This window comes from Lagopus leucura, unplaced genomic scaffold (assembly GCF_019238085.1).
Source record: "Lagopus leucura isolate 7727_CA_CO unplaced genomic scaffold, USGS_WTPT01 Super-Scaffold_100004, whole genome shotgun sequence".
Lineage (NCBI taxonomy): Eukaryota > Metazoa > Chordata > Aves > Galliformes > Phasianidae > Lagopus > Lagopus leucura.
The window spans coordinates 17,963,040-17,981,254 of record NW_024962264.1 but is presented as its reverse complement, the minus strand read 5'-3'; the positions used below and the strand labels follow the sequence as shown (position 1 = coordinate 17,981,254).

Genomic DNA, 18,215 nt, shown 5'->3' with positions numbered 1-18,215 from the left:
TAACTGGAGCACTTGTGCGGACTAAGCGGGTGTGAGCCCAGCTGCGTGGAGAGCTCCGTGCAGAGGAGGGACTGCTTGTGGGAGTCCTGGGCTTTAAGCCTGGAGTTACTGGGCAGGTAGTTTGGCATAAGGCTTTGTAGGGATTTTAATTACGTGCTTGGTCATTTGTACACCCAGAGGGCCTGGTAGCCCCGAGTCTACTAGGGAGAAGCTGTTTCTGGCAGCCCCTCACTACTCCTGCCTGATCTGCACGTGGATGAGGCTTAGTGAGAGCATTTTCAGTACAAAGTGCACAGACAGGAGAATACTTTGGCTCGTGTTAGAAGAAAACAAGTCACTTAATGTTTACCCCTAAGCCTGCTCAAGGAATACATGCTACTGTTGCAGCTGCTGCTGGCTCACAGAAACTAGATGGAAAACGCTGGCAGCCTGTATCTGATAGGATTCAGTCAGTAGCGTGTATAAAGGAACGACTCACAAGTTGGTGTGCAAGGCCAGGTTCGATGTGGCCCTGGGCGCATTCTAGCTGGGAAGCACGAGGTGCTGCTGTGCCCTGCCTTGGAGACGCTGGGTCAGCGGGCACAGCTTGAGGGAAGGACGCTGCTAAAGGACGGAGAGAGGAGCGGCTGCCACGGGCCGGCTGCCCGCCCCTCGATAGCGAGGAGCAATAACAGCGCACGGCAGCACGCTCCCTGCGCTAACCCCAGCGTTCTTTCTGCTCCCGGGCGCCGCTTAGCACACCTACACACGTGCGTCCCGGCGCAGAGCGCTCAAAGCCCGAACAGCCGCCCCCCGGGGCGGAGCGCGGCCTTCGCCCCGCCCGGCCCGCAGCCGAAGGGCCCCTGGCTCCGCGCTGCGCGCCTTCGCCATTGCTATGGCCTTCGCCACCCGCCCCTTCGTGCGTGCGGCCTCCTCCTCCGCCACCGCCGTCACGGCGGCCGCCAAGAAGCTGATCGTCAAGCACGTGACGGTCATCGGCGGCGGCCTCATGGGCGCCGGCATCGCCCAGGTGAGCGCGGTGGGGCGGCGCCGCCATGGCGGCCGTGGGGCGGCTGTCCCTCGGAGCGAGCACCGCGCTGCGGAGCGGGCGCCGCCGGTTCGAGCCTGGCAGCAGCGGGTCCCAGGGCCTCCTGCCGCCCTCTGGGTGCCGCGCCGCGTCTGCGTTCGTGTTGTGCTACTGCTGGTGGCCCCGGAGCTTCTCCCGGAGCTGGAGCGGCCTCCTCGGCCTTCGGCTGTGCGAGGTCAGAGGGGCGGCGGCCGTTGCTGCCGTCGCTCGGCTTCCAGAGAGGCAGGAAGAACGGAATTTGGTGTTTTACGTTGTTGAGATGGCTTTTAGGACAAAGCACGGGCTGTTTACAAGCCAGAAAGTATGTAATAACATTTGGAAAACTCAGAGCTGAGAAAGAAACTTCTGTCTTGCCAGTGACGCTATTATTGGTTCTTTAAATAGCATGCAGTGCCTAAGATGAACATCAGGCCCTCTGTCATGTGCAGCACTATCAAGTGGTTAATATTTACGGAGGACTTACTTTCCCAGTCTTTAATCATTGGCCTTTGGCTCTCAAGTTCATCTTTAACCTGAGAGCTGCGTGACGGAGCAGTGTTGCTAGTGATGGGAGCCCCCCGGGCGTTTCCTCATGCACAGAAGGATCCCCGTGTCCAAGCTGCCAGGGAGCTCCCCAGCAGCACCTCGAGTGTCTGGCAGCCCACATGTCTGCCCCTTTCTCTAGGTGGAACCCAGCAAGGAGGTGTGAGTTTGAAAACTGCAGTTTTTCTTTTCATTGGCTTAGAGGATTTCCTTCTCAGAAGCATTGATTTATTTTTGTGGCAAATCTATAGAAATCAGTGAGTTGCTTATTAACTTCTTGTGTGTGACCACCTTTCTGTACTTTGATATTAGAAGTTGAAGCTTCCACTGAAGGAACCTTTAAAGAATGACTTGGAGTCATATAATCATAGAATCTATCAGTACAAGCTGGGAGGTGTAAGGACAGAGCACAACACTGCTGAAAAGGACCTGTGGGGGCACTGGTGGATGGCAGCTGGACATGACCAGTGATGTGTCCTCACAGAAAGCCAACCATACCCTGGGCTGCATCAACAGAAGTGTGGCCAGCAGGTCAGGGAGGTGATCCTGCCCTTTGCTCTGCATTGTGAGACCTCATCTGGAGTAATGCATCCAGATGGGGTGGGGAGTCTTCAGTACAGGAGAAGACTCTAAGGAGTACCTCTTAGAGTACATCCAGAAGAAGGTCATAAAAATGACCCAAGGGATGGAACACCTCCCTATGAGGACAGGCTGAGAGACCTGGGCTGTGCAGCCTGGAGAAGAGAAGGCGCCGGGGAGACCCGAGAGTGGTGTTTCAGTGTCCAAAGGGAGACTGTAAGAACGAAGGGGACAGACTCTTTAGCAGGGTCTGCTGTGACAGGACAAGGGGAAATGGTTTCATGCTAAAAGAGAAGAGATTTAGAGTGGATGTAAGGAAGAAGCGGTGAGATGCTGGCACAGGTTGCCCAAAGAGGAGCTGGGTGCCCCATCCCTGGAAATAGCCAAGGTCAAGCTGGAGGGTCTCTGTGCACGTGATGGAGCTGTTATTGTCCCTGTTCAATGCAGTGGGGTTGGACCAGATGGCTCTTAATCAAATGACTCTACGATTCTGTACCTTGATACTAGAACCTGAGGCTTCCACTGAAGGAACCTTCAAAGAACATATCAATGGTTTATGGGCTGGTTTGGCCCAGTTCCGTGACCAGCAGGGTGGAGGGATCTGCTGATCCACGCCTCCGGAAAAGGGAAGCAGGGGACCCCAAAATAATTGAAAACAGTGGCAACAATCTGAGGTGAAAGAAACTAATTTCCTAAAGCGTAGGCGAAGAAGCGCAGGTGACCTTGCCAGGAGTTATATCTCCTTGCTGACCACAAAGCCTTCTGGGGAAATGCAGTTCTTCTTCTCCGGACAGGCATGTGGAACTTGAGCATCAACAGTCAAACCCCAGTGCATTGCGTGATGTTATGGTGTGGAATACTGATAACCAAAAATCATAAAACCATGACAGAACACCTTTGAAGAAAATTGTTCTCTTGTTTGAGGAACATGTGGCATGTAAGGGTTGTAATTGTGTAGGGAAAGAGACTGCATATACTGTTAGATTGCATTTTAGAGAATCAAGAGAAACTTGCAGTGTTTGTTAGTAACAGAAGTTGCAGTCTTCTGCTAAAGACTGGTTTGTTGACCACCTGCCTCTGATTTATCAATCTAAAATTATCTCAAAACAGGTGCAATTACAACAGAGGGAGGTCACTTCTGTGCCCTGTTAATGAAGATTTTCTTCTTAGAACATTTAAATCATGTCTTTCTCCTCCTGTCAGGAGAAACTAAACTGTTACGGCTGAAACCAGGAGTTCATAATTTTTTATTCTGCTATATGAAGAGCACTTCAGTGGGAGAAAAGCACTAATTGACTCCCTTACAGTGTCATTTCATCCGTAGTATCTGTTAAGATCATTGGATAGAAGAGAGTACGTGTGTGTTTGAATTGGTGTGACTGCTCGCTGTTCTTTTCTCTAAATGCACGCATGGCAAGAATGAACTGGGAAAAGGGTCATCTTCATTCTTCTGTGATTCTTTGCTGTCTGGTCAGCTATGTTCTCGTATAACTGTAAATGGATAATCACCAAAGCATTTCTTTAAGTGTGCTTGATAGTGACTTTCCTTCTGAAGAGTGAGTGATCTTGCTTTGCCATTGCAAATGATCGTCAACAGGAGAAGTGTTAGGAATGGAAGTTCAGGCTTGGCTTAAAAATTTCTTAGGTTGCAATGGATTTTATGAAATAACTGCTGTGAAAAATTATTAAAATGAAGAAATTGATGGATGAAGGAAATGTCCAACTGCAGACTAACGCCTTGTTAGAGTTGTAGTGCTTCTGTCTGGCATTTTTTTTGTTTTGCTGGAGGAGTGAGGAATATCAGATGAGAATAGGGCCATGCTTTTCTTCCAGAGATTGATTTTTATTTTTTTTTTTCCTCTCAGTCAGCTTTGTTGGAGTGGGCCTTGTGTGTCTCCAGTTGCACATCTGCAGACAGCTCGGGGAAACAAATGGATTTCTTTTTCTCTAAAGTTGTTTTAGTCCTTTCTCTTCTGCCCCAAACGTTTGCAAGATTTTATGTTTTCCAGTCAAGCATGTAATTCTTGATTCAATATGTTGTAGTTGTCTTTTGCTTAATTCTAGTCAGTTGTCTGCCCTAGACAAGTCAGTATGGTTGTTTATGATCTTGATGTTGAATCTTCTTTTAATTTTCAGGTTGCAGCAGCAAGTGGTCACACTGTGGTGTTAGTAGACCAGTCAGATGAAATCCTTAAGAAATCTACAAAAGGAATTGAAGAGAGTTTGAAGAGAGTGACTAAGAAGAAGTTTGCGGATAAGCCTGAGGTTGACATGTTTTTATTTCCACTGTTGGGAAAACATAGAAGAATGAAACTACTATATGGAAGTTCTGATGTTGTTTCTATTATGCATTACAGAACATACTAATATACTAGCTTACATATACTTACATACATAATTATACACTGGTATTTACAGTTAACAGCATGAGTAGTGCAGTAAGGCAAGGAAAATGAGAAAGAGTTTGTTTGCATGAATACAGAAGGCAAATTACAGTAATTACAGGATATCCAGAGCAATATATCTTATCATACATAATTGTGGGGAGTCTTTCAATCCAGAAGAAAACTTTGTATGGTAAATATATGACATTATGTTCTAGTGTACAGTTACGACTTCTCTTGTATAACATTTCTGCTTTCCCGTTCAAAATCTTGGGAATTTTTTTATTTCCATCCTCACAACGGCTGTCAGTGATTGGCACCTTTGATAGAAGATAAAATCCTCTCCCTCCTCCTCCCCTCATTCTCAGTAGGAATCTACAGCAGAGTGCAGGCCATTTCACTTGAATGAGCTAGCACATATCATAGAAGTGAATTGTGAAAGCAAAACATTACTTTCCTGAATGGAAACAACACAGAGGTTTGAAATAGAAGTTCCTCTCTGTGAAGGGCAAGTCCAGTTTTCTCAGAAAGTACTGATGGACCAGTCAGTTGTTCACTTAGACTCTGAAGCTGAAGGTTGGACTGCAGCAAATAGTCTTCCTGTTAATAATTTCAAGGATCTCCTGTTTGCTTCAAAGTAGACTTTATTTAAAAAAAAATTTGTGTCAGTGAAAGCGTAGCTCTACGTATTTGGGACTTTCTGATTGATTTGGAAATACAGCAGCATGCTTAAAGTTCTGAGGGCTTCAGAGCACATATGGGGGTTTTCATGTAAAAAGAAATGAAATAATTATTGCACATTCTTGGAATGTTTCAGGCTGGTGCTGAGTTCATTGAGAAGACTTTAAAGAACCTCACAACAAGCACAGATGCAGTAGCAGTGGTTCACAGCACAGATCTGGTGATTGAAGCCATTGTGGAGAATCAGGAAATTAAAAATGAACTCTTCAAGAGGCTGGACAAGTTTGCTCCAGAGTATGTACATTTTTTTCCTGTTTTATTTTGAACCTGCCCCTTTGTTTGTTTGTTTTTTAAATGTGTTTTGGTTTTGTTGCACCATTAATTCCGCATTTTCTGAATTAATTTTCTTAACTCTGCACTGGTCACATTGCACGTGATGCTTGTCCTGCCAAATTCATACATTGTGAACTCTTTCAGGTGTATTCATCGGTTTATTTGCTTGTTGCATTGCCTATCTGATGTGCTTCATGGTGTGATTAGGCATAAGATCTGTCTATCTACTCAACAGGCCTGCTTTTTCCAAGTGGAGATGCACAGCTGTAGAATAAGCTTTTTCTGGTACAGATGAGTTATGGTCAGTATACTTCTTCCCATATTTAAATAGGGAAGTGGAGTGTAATATTTATTTTTAGTGTGCCCAGCACGAACAAGTTTTAAGAAGTTTCAGCCTCTTAACTGTAAGTCACAGTCAGCTTAAGCAATGCAAGTTTACTTCGTATCGGAGGAGTTTTGAAATAGTCTATTGCCAGTTATTGTTTCTTGTGCTCTCTGGATTACTTAAAATCTTCAGAATTTTCCTTGATAACTGTTGGAGGGTTACTGTTCAGTTGTGTACAAAACCCAAAATCCTGTTATGCTGAGTATGCTGCCTCAGGAGCTCGATCCTTGTAATGGATGACTCAGAATCACAGCACAGGTTGGAGTCCTAACTAGTACTGTTAAAGCTGGGAGTGTTGGCTAAAATGTACTCTGGGTTGTCTAACCACAGGACTAAACTAGTTTTAGCTTGTATATAATGTCGATAGAGCAAAGATGTTATCGTTAGTTGACTTCAGCCTAGGGAGGTTTTCAGGCTGCGTCACATAATGTTCAAAATCACCTGGCATTTCTGAAAAGAATGAATGATCACGTATACAAGAAAAACATTGCACTGACAACAGGCTAACTTGCTCTTGGCCTTAGTCTGACAAGCAAAGAAAAGAAAGTAGCTGCCTTTGGCAATTACCACCATACCTTGTCATGACTAGACTACAGACTTGTATGTCTGTGTTATAAAACAGACCATTGTTTAAGGTTTTTCTCTGTATTCAATAGAGAAAATTAATGAGCAAATTCAGGTATGTTAAATAGCAAACTATCTAGAACCTGATAGCACGCAGAAATAGGAACAAGGATTTGGTGCCTCATTTAATTAATACGCATATTGGGAAAGCTTAAACTATTTGTGCTCAGGCTGAGTGGTTTATAAACATTACTGTCTCGAAACATCAAATTTTACCTTAGAGAGTATAACAAGGTCTGGGGACTATGAAAGCATGACTCTTCAAGGCTGGGAAAAGGGACACTGACATTAGACAGGAAATCTTTTAAAAAAGGAAAACTCAGGATGGCGTTAAATGTATGGTGTAAAGGCTGAAAGAAAGGGAAGCGGATGGTGAGGAACATGAGCTGCAGTGCAGGTGGTCTAGATGAAAAGAGAGCAAGCTACTGGAGCTGTGAAACTTAGTTTCCAAGTGTTTAAAATAGTAGCTGTTAGATACAAACAGCAGTATGTCATTTTGTGAATAGCATAGGAAGTTCTAAATTGTGTGAATAACATGAGGAAGGGTAGCAATATCTTGTCAGTGTTTTTCTGTGTTTTGAATGAGGAAGTGGACTTTGCTTGTCCCATGTGGCACTGTGATGGGAGGGTAAGTTCTCCTTGTCAGCACAGGTGCTGTACTGCCTTTGCTACATTGGACGCTTGGAAGTTTCTGGAATTACTACTTGAGCTGAGTGTTGCATCAGCTTAGTGGAGATCTTGTGGCTGATCCATTAGGAAGGTAAGATTTGCTTAAAGATAGCTTTGAGTCTTGGGAGAAGTTTTGTAACTGAGATTTTGAGCAATGATGTCATTTTGAACTGTGTACTATAATTATGGAAGGCCAGGCTTCTGAAGAGGTATGTCTTAGCTTAACTCAAATATTTGCATTTAGTATAGGGTTAACAGGTAACTGACTGAAACGTGAAGGACTGTGAGTTACAGTTGATTAGACAAGATCATGCCTTTGGAATATCAACTTTCTGATGCTTTGCATCTTTCTTCTTTTGTGTTCTATCCTGGATTTCGTTTTTGTCCTCAGCTACAGTGCCACATGTTTCTCTCTTGTATTTGTGCTACAATGGCCTCTCAAATAAGGATGACTACTAAACTAAAGCATTGCATCAGAAACAAACACAACAAAACAAGCTTATTTCCTCTTCCTTTTTTTCTTTTGAAAAGTTCTATAATTCTTCTGAAAGAGGATCTGTAAATGGAGGGGAATGAAAAAGGTATTCCTTTGTGAGAGTTTTATTTGGTGATTATGTGGGTGCAGAGTGAATTTCTAATAAGTTTTCAGAGAAAATGCAATGAGCAAGGAGAGTTAGGCAGGCCCAGAATTCAAGGTATTCATCATCTGGATAACTGTCCAGATAAGGCTGTGAGCGCCCTTTCTTGGTCTCAGATCATCAGTGAGCACATCCTGAATGCATCCTCTGTACTCTCAGCAGAGCTTTGCAAAAGTGTTTGCTTTTTCAAAAGTACCCCAAATGTTGTGTAATCTGCCAACTGGTACAATGCTGTGTGGTGCTTATGAGCATCAGGATGGGTGATTAAGTGTTGCCACCAACTTTTGGGTTCTGTTTTCCTTTTCTTGTGTTCAATTAGTCCTCATATTTCTGCATTGAAAAGATGAGGCTGGGTTTTTGTGGTGTTATTTTAATCTCCCTGCATCTTTCATAATTTTGGGGACATTGGAACACTGCAGCACTTTTCAAGCAGGATAATAATAAGCTTATGAAAAGACTTTTCAGATATTCGGTTTCTCAAGAGCTTTTGCCTTCTGTTAATCTCTGGTGGAAATGCCCATCAGCATCTCTTGGTCTAAGATTTATCTCTAAACATGGAAACGCAGCTGGGAACAGGCCAGTGGTTTTGGACAGTTCACTGTATTCAGAATCAGTGAGTTATGAAAGAGTTATAAAAGAAGTGTTCTTCAGCTCTCACTGCAGAATAAGCTGGACTTTAAAAGCAAGTTTTGCTGAAATGATGTTTGACTTTGTTCTTGCTTTCTTTCTGTGACCCACTAGATGGCACTCAGCAAAAGCATGCTGATGGCTGAGAAAGTACCAAGAAAGCTTTGCTAGTATTGCTGCTTCTGTAAACCTTCAGATTCTTCTGTCATCCTGAAGCCTAAATAATGTAATCTATGTCATGGAGACATGCAAATTCTGTTTTACACTTCATTTAAATCAATTAGTTGTTCAGAGCAGAACAGTGTAAATAAAATGCCCTTGTACACAGCTTAAATGTAATGTTTTATTTCCCACTGCTTTATGTTACATGAGGTTATGGTGTTCACCTGCAGAAGCGATGCTGAAGTAAAATCTCTTGCTTTAAGTCCATTATTTTGTGAGGAGTAATCGTTGCTGGTTTTACAAATGGGTTCACTAGATTTTTGTGAGTGTATTTGAATCCAGGAGATTTTCAGTGAGTGTGAGTGTCAGTGGGATGCGTTGACCTTTCAAGGTTGAAACTATGAAATGTAAAATACTCTTTTATTAGCTTGCCTAAGAACAATGTGAAACCTGCTTTATGGTGGAGAAATAACAAAAATAATATTTGTAAGGAACATACACAAGAATTCCTTATCCTTAACAAATCCTCAAAACTGAGAAAACATAGTAAAAAATGGGTCTATGGTTAGATGTAACTTTTTGGAACGCTCTGTTGTGAAGCTCAGTTATGTCTTAGTGAAATGTAAACAAAATGCCAGTCTAGATTAACATTTGATGAATCCAGTAGAATAATTTTTGAAAGGTAAATAGGATACAGTCCAGAATGGAAGGTAGGGCTTCATTTCTAATTTAGCTTTTGATTCTCATGATTTGGAGAAAGTCGTATGGGTAAGTTTTCTGTGTGATGTGTGTCCATCAGGGTGTTGAGATTCTGAGGTGTTTCTAAAACAAAACATTATAAATTGGAATAATAAATGTGGTTTAAGTCTGGGTGAAGGGCTTCATCTTTGTCTTGAAACTCATGTGATTTTGTGTATCCTTTAAAGTGCCATATGTAGTATTTTTTTAATTTCCTTTCTTTTTCCTATTACCTCATGGTGGTAAGTTTACTCACTGTGTCTGCCACTGCTCATTTAAACAAACAAAAAAACCTAAAAAAATTGTGTTTTCAAACCTCCAGAATGCTTGCTTAACATCTCAAATGATCGGGTATCCATTGAGATGATTAAAAAAATTGGATTTGGTTTCCAGGATTGCTAAAGGAGTCACCTGGGATAGATTTGAGGCTCTGAAGGAAGAGAAAATCTACCTGGAGAATCTTCCTTCTTTGACCTGATGCAGTATTCAACACGCTCTCCCAGGAGTCAGAAACTCGCACAGCTCATCTAGTGGTTATTTCATCATTGCTTAATTTATACTGCAGAAAAGGAAAGCAATAATCTGCAGAGGTATTTCTAAGAGTTCCAGGTTGGTTAGCCAGTGGATGTCTACTAATGTGTAGTGCACCAATCTCCTACTGTCAGAATGATAGCTGTCACGTTTACAATCCATTTGTTTGTTGTTTCCAGGCATACAATATTTGCGAGCAACACTTCATCCTTACAAATCACGCAGTTGGCTAACTCAACCACCAGGCAGGACCGATTCGGTGGCCTCCATTTCTTCAACCCTGTGCCTATGATGAAGCTTGTGGAGGTAAGAGTCTTAAAACAACCTAGCAACAATCACTGTGGTGAGCATTTGTTTTGACTGAGAATTGAGTTAGATGAAAGGGTAGATCTCAGTTTGCAGCTCCTCTGATGTGGAATGAGCTACCTCTAGTGATAAGAGGGTGGTGCAGTCTCTGTCAAGGAGCAAATTGAACAAACTGAGGTAACTCCTGTCTCAAGGCTCCACAGTTATCAGTGAACTACCAGCAGATGTGCCCTTTCCGTCATGCAGACTGGCTGATTAATAAGAACTATGGGCAGCTCAAAGAAAATCATCTACTGACCAACAGAGCAATTGATTATAACAGCGTGGGCTTGATTACAAAATAATCTGCAGATGAACATCACTGCCTTGTGACTTATGAAACAAAGTCAGTCATGTTTATTCAGTGTTCTAGATGAGTTGTCTGGAAAGATTTAAACTAGTTAACATTACAGTGTTTCACAACCTGCACGGAACCATGAAGAATTGCTTTTAGGTAGCTCTTTGTTTTCCAAAGTGTACAAACTTGGGCTATATCTTGTAATTTGTAATAATGCTTAAAATGAGAGCAGAACAATAAATAAATGGGTATAGGAGTCTGAACTTCAAAAGTAAAGGTCTCATTGCAGTAAAACTGTCAGGTCTTTCTTCCTCTGCTTTTATTTCTCATCTCCCTTTCCTCACTCAAAAACCAGACCAAAACAAACAAACAAAAAAAACCCAACAGTTTGTCTATGCAATAGAACTGGAGACGAGCATAACCACAAAGGAATTTGCATCTTTGGGAGAGTGTGTGACTGTCTTGATCAGCTAGAGCTCACAAGAAATTATGTAAAAATTAACTCTACATTTTGGCCAGTCTGCTGCAAAATTTCGTGTACTTGTTTTATAGTGGTGTCAGAGATCATGGAAATCCAGGCATAATTCCTTAGGCTGACATAGACTTCCTGTTTTCTTTGCTGAGAACTACTTGTCACCAGTAATTTATTTGTGGAGATGAAATGTTCTGTGCCTTGTTTCAAGTCTAAAACATAGAGTAGTCTTTAGAAATCTAAGCTAAGCTTCTGTGAAGTTTGAAAAATACTGAAGATATCTATCAACATTTCTGAAAACAAAACAGAGCAATCTCTGTATGACTGTTGCAATCAATCTTAGTAATGTTTTTTCATCTGAGTTATGAATGCCCTAGCCTAATGTCACTCCACTTGATGAGTAGTTTGCATAGGGTGCAGGATGGGTATTACACCCTTTTTGTCAAGAACTCTCCAATAGGATTTTCTAGAGTGGTGCCAGTGTGTTTCCCAAGGTAGCAGAGATTGTGACTTCTAAATCTGTTCTATTATATTACGATCTCTAAATGGGATTCCTGAAGGATAGTACCTTTTATTTTTCATACTGGCTGAGTGGGAAAGTATGACATAGATGTATAAAATTTGAAAACGTAAAATGCTGAATCTGTCTTAAAAATAGATCTCTGTGTTTGTCACTTATATATCCACTGATTATTATTTTTTTTAATACTTTTTTTTGTGTTAAATTCTATAGTAGTGTTCTGAAATTGAGTTTAATCGTTGTATTGCTCACAAATGTGCTTATGCTCTCCTTTCCTGCCCAGGTCATCAAGACTCCAATGACTAGCCAAAAGACTTACGAGTCACTTATGGATTTCAGTAAAGCAGTAGGAAAAAGTCCTGTCAGTTGTAAGGTGAGTACAGTTTGGATTCCACAGAGTTCAGAGGATTTGTTCTTGAAAACTTGCTTTTAAAGGGTGGTTTTGAGTAGGTCATAAGAGCACATTAGGATTTCCAGGCTTGTCCAGATTCTCTTCCCTGTTAAAAACATTGTGACAAAGGAAATTCCCATGTTGATCTCAAATTCCTCACATTAGAGAGGTAGCAGCACAAGTAGCAGAGTTTACACATTTTATTTTTCTTTTCCAGTCCTGTGGAAGCTGGGCTGGAAAGCTTAAGCAGGAGCTCATCTTTGTCTGTGTTAGAGGCAAGACTGCTGCTACTTGTACTGTGAAGCAATTGGATGGATTCCCCCTGGTTTTGTGCTCATCACAAGTTTTTCTTAAGACTGCAGTAACTAGACCCATGTTCATCTTGGTTGCTTTGTAATTTGGCTTTTTTTCTGGAGGAATGCCTCGCATCCTAAGCACACTTTTTCCAAATCCATTAAGCTGTAGTTGGGGAAGCTTCATGCAAGCTATTGCCTTGAGTTTCACAGCCCCCAGGAGGCATTTGGTCGTGAAAATAAGGGCCTGAAATCTAATAGTTACTGGTAGTTCAGTATATGAATGTTGGTCTCAGCTTTTGTCTGTACTGCTACATTGCTGTGTGGCCTTAAGTTCATTTTCCTGTTTCAGTTGCAGTTTTCCAGTGTGCACTGTGATTAGGTAGCGTGATATATGATGAGATATTTTTAATAAACTAGCTTGAGTAGAGAATAATGCAGAAATGACATCAGTCTCAAAAAACAAACAAAACATCTTGGGATTTTTTTGGGGGGGGTTCTTGTTTGCTGAAGGAATTGAAGTGATTTATGTGGAGTTCTCTGGCTTAAGTAATGAGATAAAATGAAGTGAATCAATGAACATGTGGAACAGTTGAAAATATGAAATAATACTCTGGAAAGCTCTTTCTCTTTCTGTATTTTTGATTTTGTTCAAAGCTTGCATTAAATAAAAATACTGCTAGGGAAGAACTTCTTTTATCTTTCCAGGAAATTGTATCAGCAGAATTTTACTGAGGAAAAGGCATTTTCCGCTGAACCACATTAAGAGTAATGAATTGGACTCTTAATTGTTCTCAAGCATGATAAAATGTTTATATGCCATGCCTGGTTTGTGAAACTCATTGTGTTTTAATAGCACGCAGATAAATCAGATGAACAATACAATTTAGAGCATGCCAGAAGTTGATGATTTAATAAGTATTTTCATACTGTTACTTGTCATGTATTATTTGAAGATAGTGGTAAAGAATGTTTATTTAGAATCTCTTTTTTTTTTTTTTTTTTGCTTAGGATACTCCAGGTTTTATTGTAAACCGTCTCTTGGTGCCATATATGATGGAAGCTGTTCGACTTTTTGAGAGAGGTACTTCTTGGTTTATTGACTTCAGAGAATGTTGAAGTATGATGCTGCTAAGTGTCCGTTCAGAAAAATGTTTGGATTACCTCCAAACTTTCACACCTTAAGGACTGGCAGTGCATAGGGTACAGCAAGAGTGAACCAATCTGTGCATCTGAATAGATCTAATCTAGCATTTGAAATACCAGAGTGCACGGAGTTGGAAGTTGCTTATTATCAATATGGGAAATTTTTGCTAGTATGAAGCATTCCTGGTTTGGAAAGATGATCTTTGTACTATTATAAAAATTTTCTGAGCCAGCTGATCAGAAGCCCACCTCTCCTAAGAGGAGAATGGGATTCCCAAGAGACCATTATGGAAATGCCTGAAAATTGCATGATGGGAGGACCTTTAGGAAAGGCATCCAAAGGTTCCTTTCATTTGGCTTTTGAAATAAAACACCGATTTTCAGGTAGGACAAGAAGTATAATATTCAGTATCACATAATAGTGCTGTCATGCAAGTGATTTGGGCTTAACCATTGCTCTGCAAATCCTCCTGTTCCTCTTCTATGTCCCTTTTTAAGCATAGCTTCTTTAGGACTTTCTATGTTATTGTTGGTCACTTTGGTGCTAATTAACTGAGGGTAGGTGGAAGTAATCAGAAATCCCTAAAGAACCACTAGATTTTCAAAGCATTGACAATTGTTTTGGAACAAAGAAAACAAGCCAATAATGTGAGTGGATAGAGAAAATTTTGGAGTCTAATTGCTTTTATTTCAAGTGTTCTGCTCATAGCAGCACGCTACTTAATGATGTCATTTGAAACATTTTGTTTTTGAAAACACCACTTTTTATAGATGAAAGCACTGCATTATCAGGATTCCACCAAATATGCTTTAAATATTAAAAATCTGTTTTATATCATACAGAAGGAATGGCTTGATCTCCAGAAAAAAATAAAAGCCAACACTACTCGTTTATCCATCAACAGATGGATAATTATGTCTCAAACAGAGAAAAGAGCAAATTTTAGTGACTTGAAAGGAGAAGACATGAATGGAAGGGGACATAATTCTTTTAGAAAAAGTCACAGTTTTAAGCAGCATGTGGGTGTTTTAATGCATGTAAGAGAGGTGCCTTTGTTGAGAGACATGTATTGTTACATATATTTCAGGAGACAGTAGAACTTTTAATTAAACGTAGAAGAAAACAGTCACTGAAATTGTATATTAAAATTGACTGCTTTCTGCCTAGGCAAAGCAGTATTTTGATTTCATCTTTATTCTGTTTGTATTTTGTACAACAGTATAATATTGGCAAACTTCTTCAAGTCCATTTATTTATGTTTTTCTTTTTAACTTCTAAAACATCAGTGTAAAAATCTCATTAGTATTTGATGGCTGTTCTCTGGCTTTTGCTTTTTATTGGATCCAATTAAATTGTTATCAGATCTTTGCATTAATTTGTGGGGTAGACACTTCAGCCAGATTATCAGCCATGATAGTGAGAAATTTGGGTCTCTTTCTTGGCAGCCCCAAGCCCTGAAATGCCAGGGCATTCGTCAGTCTTTAAGTCTTTACTTACACAGAATCTTCATGGGTTAAGTGGGTAAAGACTTAATACAATTTTGCATAGGCGAAATACCTTTAGTGTATCAACAGTGATTTAAACGAGGGCGTATTGAAATACTAGCATATGATGGTCTGTATTGCCCTCTTGTTAGTAGCAAACCAAAAAAGCAGTCAGTTGTCTATGGAAATCTGCAATATACCATCAGACTGCCTGGACCAGGAGTGCAACACTTGTTTGCTTCTTACTGTTTCTAATTGCATTGCAATGCAGCTGTAGGCTGGCAGGTGACAAAGTGGGGTAAATCTGTTGGTAGAAGTACATGTACATCATCTTAAAACGAATTGAGTGCTTACGTGCATTTAAATTGGGATTAATTATCCATTTTCTCAAAAATAAATTTTTAAAATTAAAAAGGAGTTGTCATCTTTAAGGAGTAAAATGAGATACATGACAATTACTGTTTTGTACAAGACTACTACTGAAGCTTTTGCCTTTATAGGAGATTTTTGATCTGCAAAGAAGTGCACTGCCTTTATCAAAATACGTGGTAGAAATCTGCTTTTGTGACAGTATAAAACATACATTCTCAGCAAAAGAATGAAGTCAATATTATCTATGGCCATTGCAAAGCAGCATTGATGCAGAAGTTATGAATTTCTGATCATTTAGATTTTTTTTTTCTATAATCCTGGGAATGAAAAATTTTTCTACACCTCTGCAGTCTCTTCAAGTCACTCCTCTCTGCCATCTTCAGTACCTGATGGCCGTCCTCTGCTGAGAGCTGCTGAGACACATGGTGCAGCTGCTGCTGCTCCACTCCCCCCTGCCTAGTCTGTCTGCTGGCCATCACTGCTTCCCATAAAAGGAGTGGTGTATGGTAATTTGCACCTGCACCGTGGCAGTTCCAGGTGCCACAGGCTGGCATCTCAACAGAAAACTGCTTTAACTGAAGTGTAAACAGATGCACTGTTGTAAGAGCTGCAAGGGTTGAGGCATATACATTTAAATCCAGGACTTTCTTCTCCAGGCTGTTAACTTTTGGCAAAAGGATGGTATGGATGTCTGGACTAGTGGGAACTGCAGTGAAATGAAGTAGTGCATATTGGCTTATTTGGCCATATCCCTGACTGCAGGAGCTGCTGTCCAGAGGAGCTGGATATGTCCTGTATTAGACCTTGCCTTCTGATTGTTGTACAGTAAGGGTAGCTCTTGTCCTGTATGTGATCCAAAAAGTGCTGCTGATATTGTCAAGTTGAAACACTGAGTTGCCTCAAAACAAAACTCTTTTCATTCCTCATAATGGCTGATTTTTCCTCCAGTCTTTCAGGTAGGTTGAGCAAAGCAGCTGTGGCTACTTCAAAAATCTATATTGAAATGCAAGGGAAAGATAAGAAAATCGATATCAGGTCTGTAGGTGGTTTGTTGTTGTTATTTTTGTGGTGGTGTTTTGGTTTGGTTTGTTTTTTTTTTTTTGTGAGAGATTCATCTTTATCCTCCAGCATGGACTTCTGTGTATGCTGACCCCAGTTCTTGTGGTTCTGAAATGTGCAGAGATTTCAGTGAAGAGCTGCACCAGTGTGAAATAACACCTTGTTAATTATTTATAAGTGGTGCCAAGTAGATGCAGAATCTTCTCTGTTCATCAAACTGTCAATCTTTTCTCTAGGAGATGCATCAAAGGAAGATATTGATGTTGCTATGAAGCTTGGGGCTGGCTATCCCATGGGTCCATTTGAACTGCTGGACTATGTTGGTTTGGATACCAGTAAATACATTATAGATGGTACTGCATACTTATTTTCTTTTTTTCTCCCCTTTTTAGAAAACTTGTAGATGAATGCTGTAATGAAAATCTGACTCCTAACTAGCTGAAACGGCATGCTTATGACACAGTTTTCTTAACTGTTAAGGAGAAAGGAGTGAGGATTCTGCTCAGAATGCTGTATGAGTACAGCGTTTGTATTGTATGCTTATCTTACTGATGGGGATGTAACAAGTGCTTGCTTTGCTGACTGCATCAAGTTCCTGTGGAAAATATTAGTAATGTCAGTGGAACTTTATATAATTAAAAAATAGGCAGTGGAAAGAGAAGCATGTAGTGGGAGTGTAAGACGTTCTCACAGAGAGCAACAAAAGTTGAACTCTTCAGTCTTTTTCTGCCAGCTGTGATGTTGTTCTCAGTTAATAGGGAACACAGAAAATACTTTAAAAGATATGGTTATACCATCTCCCTTTCATTTCAGCTGGTAAGTGGAGAATGTATGCACAATAGCAAACAAGTGGTGTAAATATTCTCCAGGCAGAATGTCGCTTTCAAAATAATGTTGTCAATGAAATCACTTCTGCTTTTAGCAAGCAGTGCCGAGTAGTGTTATTTCACCCCAACTGACCATGTCTTTCACAAATAGAAATGAATCTTGGACCTTTTTTTCACTTGAATTTCCTTTCAGCCTATTTTTTTTTTTTTTTTTAAGTTAATATTTCCTTTTACTCAGTCTTTTATTTTCTATTTTAGAAGTTTTCCTTTACATTTTTTGAGGTATTAAAAATTAACACTTGTGGAGATCATGAGATTATAAGGTGTTGTGAGCACATCACTCCTACGACTAATTGCTCGCTTTGCTCATAACTATGGCAACTAGCATGGTTTATGAAGCTGTGTTGAAAGGTCTTGGAGAATCTAGAGTAAATTTCAAACCTTCTTCAGTTTGCTAACCTCTTAACACTTTTCTAAAGAGATGGTGAATTCTATTACTTTTGCATATGAACAGGAATGTTTCACATTCATCCGCTTCTTTTCTCCCATTAGGATGGCATGCACTAGAGCCCAACAATCCTCTTTTTCTACCCAGCCCACTCCTGGATAAACTGGTACGAGAAAAGAAGCTGGGTAAGAAGACTGGAGAAGGATTTTACAAGTACAAATGAACTTAAACCTCGAGGGGTGTTAAACTATCTCTGTATGCTATTGAGCATTGCAATACTACAGGTGAATTGTTTAAACCTTCCTAAAGGTGCATTTAGAACATAACTCACCTCTGAATGGAGTGATTGCACTAGATAACTATCTCTCTGCTGACAGCTTGATTTGGTAGATTATTTTTCTCATAATTCTGAAAAGCTTTATATGTACAGTGCCTTCATGCAGATGTTGATTGTTCAGGTGCAGGAGAGAATGACAAGTGAATTTATGTATTTGAAGACGATATGTTAATGGGAAAAATTCAAAAAATAACACTTTCTTGAAAATAAAATTTTCAACAATTCTGTATTGATTGCCATGGTCTGTGGTTGATGTACTTGGTTGTAGTCCACTGGGTGGCAG

The 18,215-nt window shown here is 40.5% G+C and overlaps 1 protein-coding gene across 1 annotated transcript; it reads left to right on the top strand.

Annotated features, from left to right (window-relative positions):
* Positions 1 to 859: 859 nt before the first annotated feature.
* HADH (hydroxyacyl-CoA dehydrogenase) lies at positions 860 to 18,159 on the top strand. The gene is made up of 8 exons (XM_042870851.1): positions 860 to 1,009; positions 4,304 to 4,432; positions 5,369 to 5,526; positions 10,119 to 10,245; positions 11,858 to 11,947; positions 13,270 to 13,342; positions 16,557 to 16,673; positions 17,700 to 18,159. Exons 1-8 carry the CDS (start codon positions 875 to 877, stop codon positions 17,816 to 17,818), a joined length of 948 nt encoding a protein of 315 aa, XP_042726785.1. The 5' UTR covers positions 860 to 874; the 3' UTR covers positions 17,819 to 18,159.
* Positions 18,160 to 18,215: the final 56 nt, after the last annotated feature.

Coding starts and splice junctions, on each gene's coding strand:
- HADH (XM_042870851.1), top strand. CDS start 875: ATGGCCTTCGCCACCCGCCCCTTCGTGCGTGCGGCCTCCTCCTCCGCC. Junction 4,433..5,368: donor AGTTTGCGGATAAGCCTGAG/GTTGACATGTTT, acceptor GGAATGTTTCAG/GCTGGTGCTGAGTTCATTGA. Junction 11,948..13,269: donor AAAGTCCTGTCAGTTGTAAG/GTGAGTACAGTT, acceptor TTTTTTGCTTAG/GATACTCCAGGTTTTATTGT.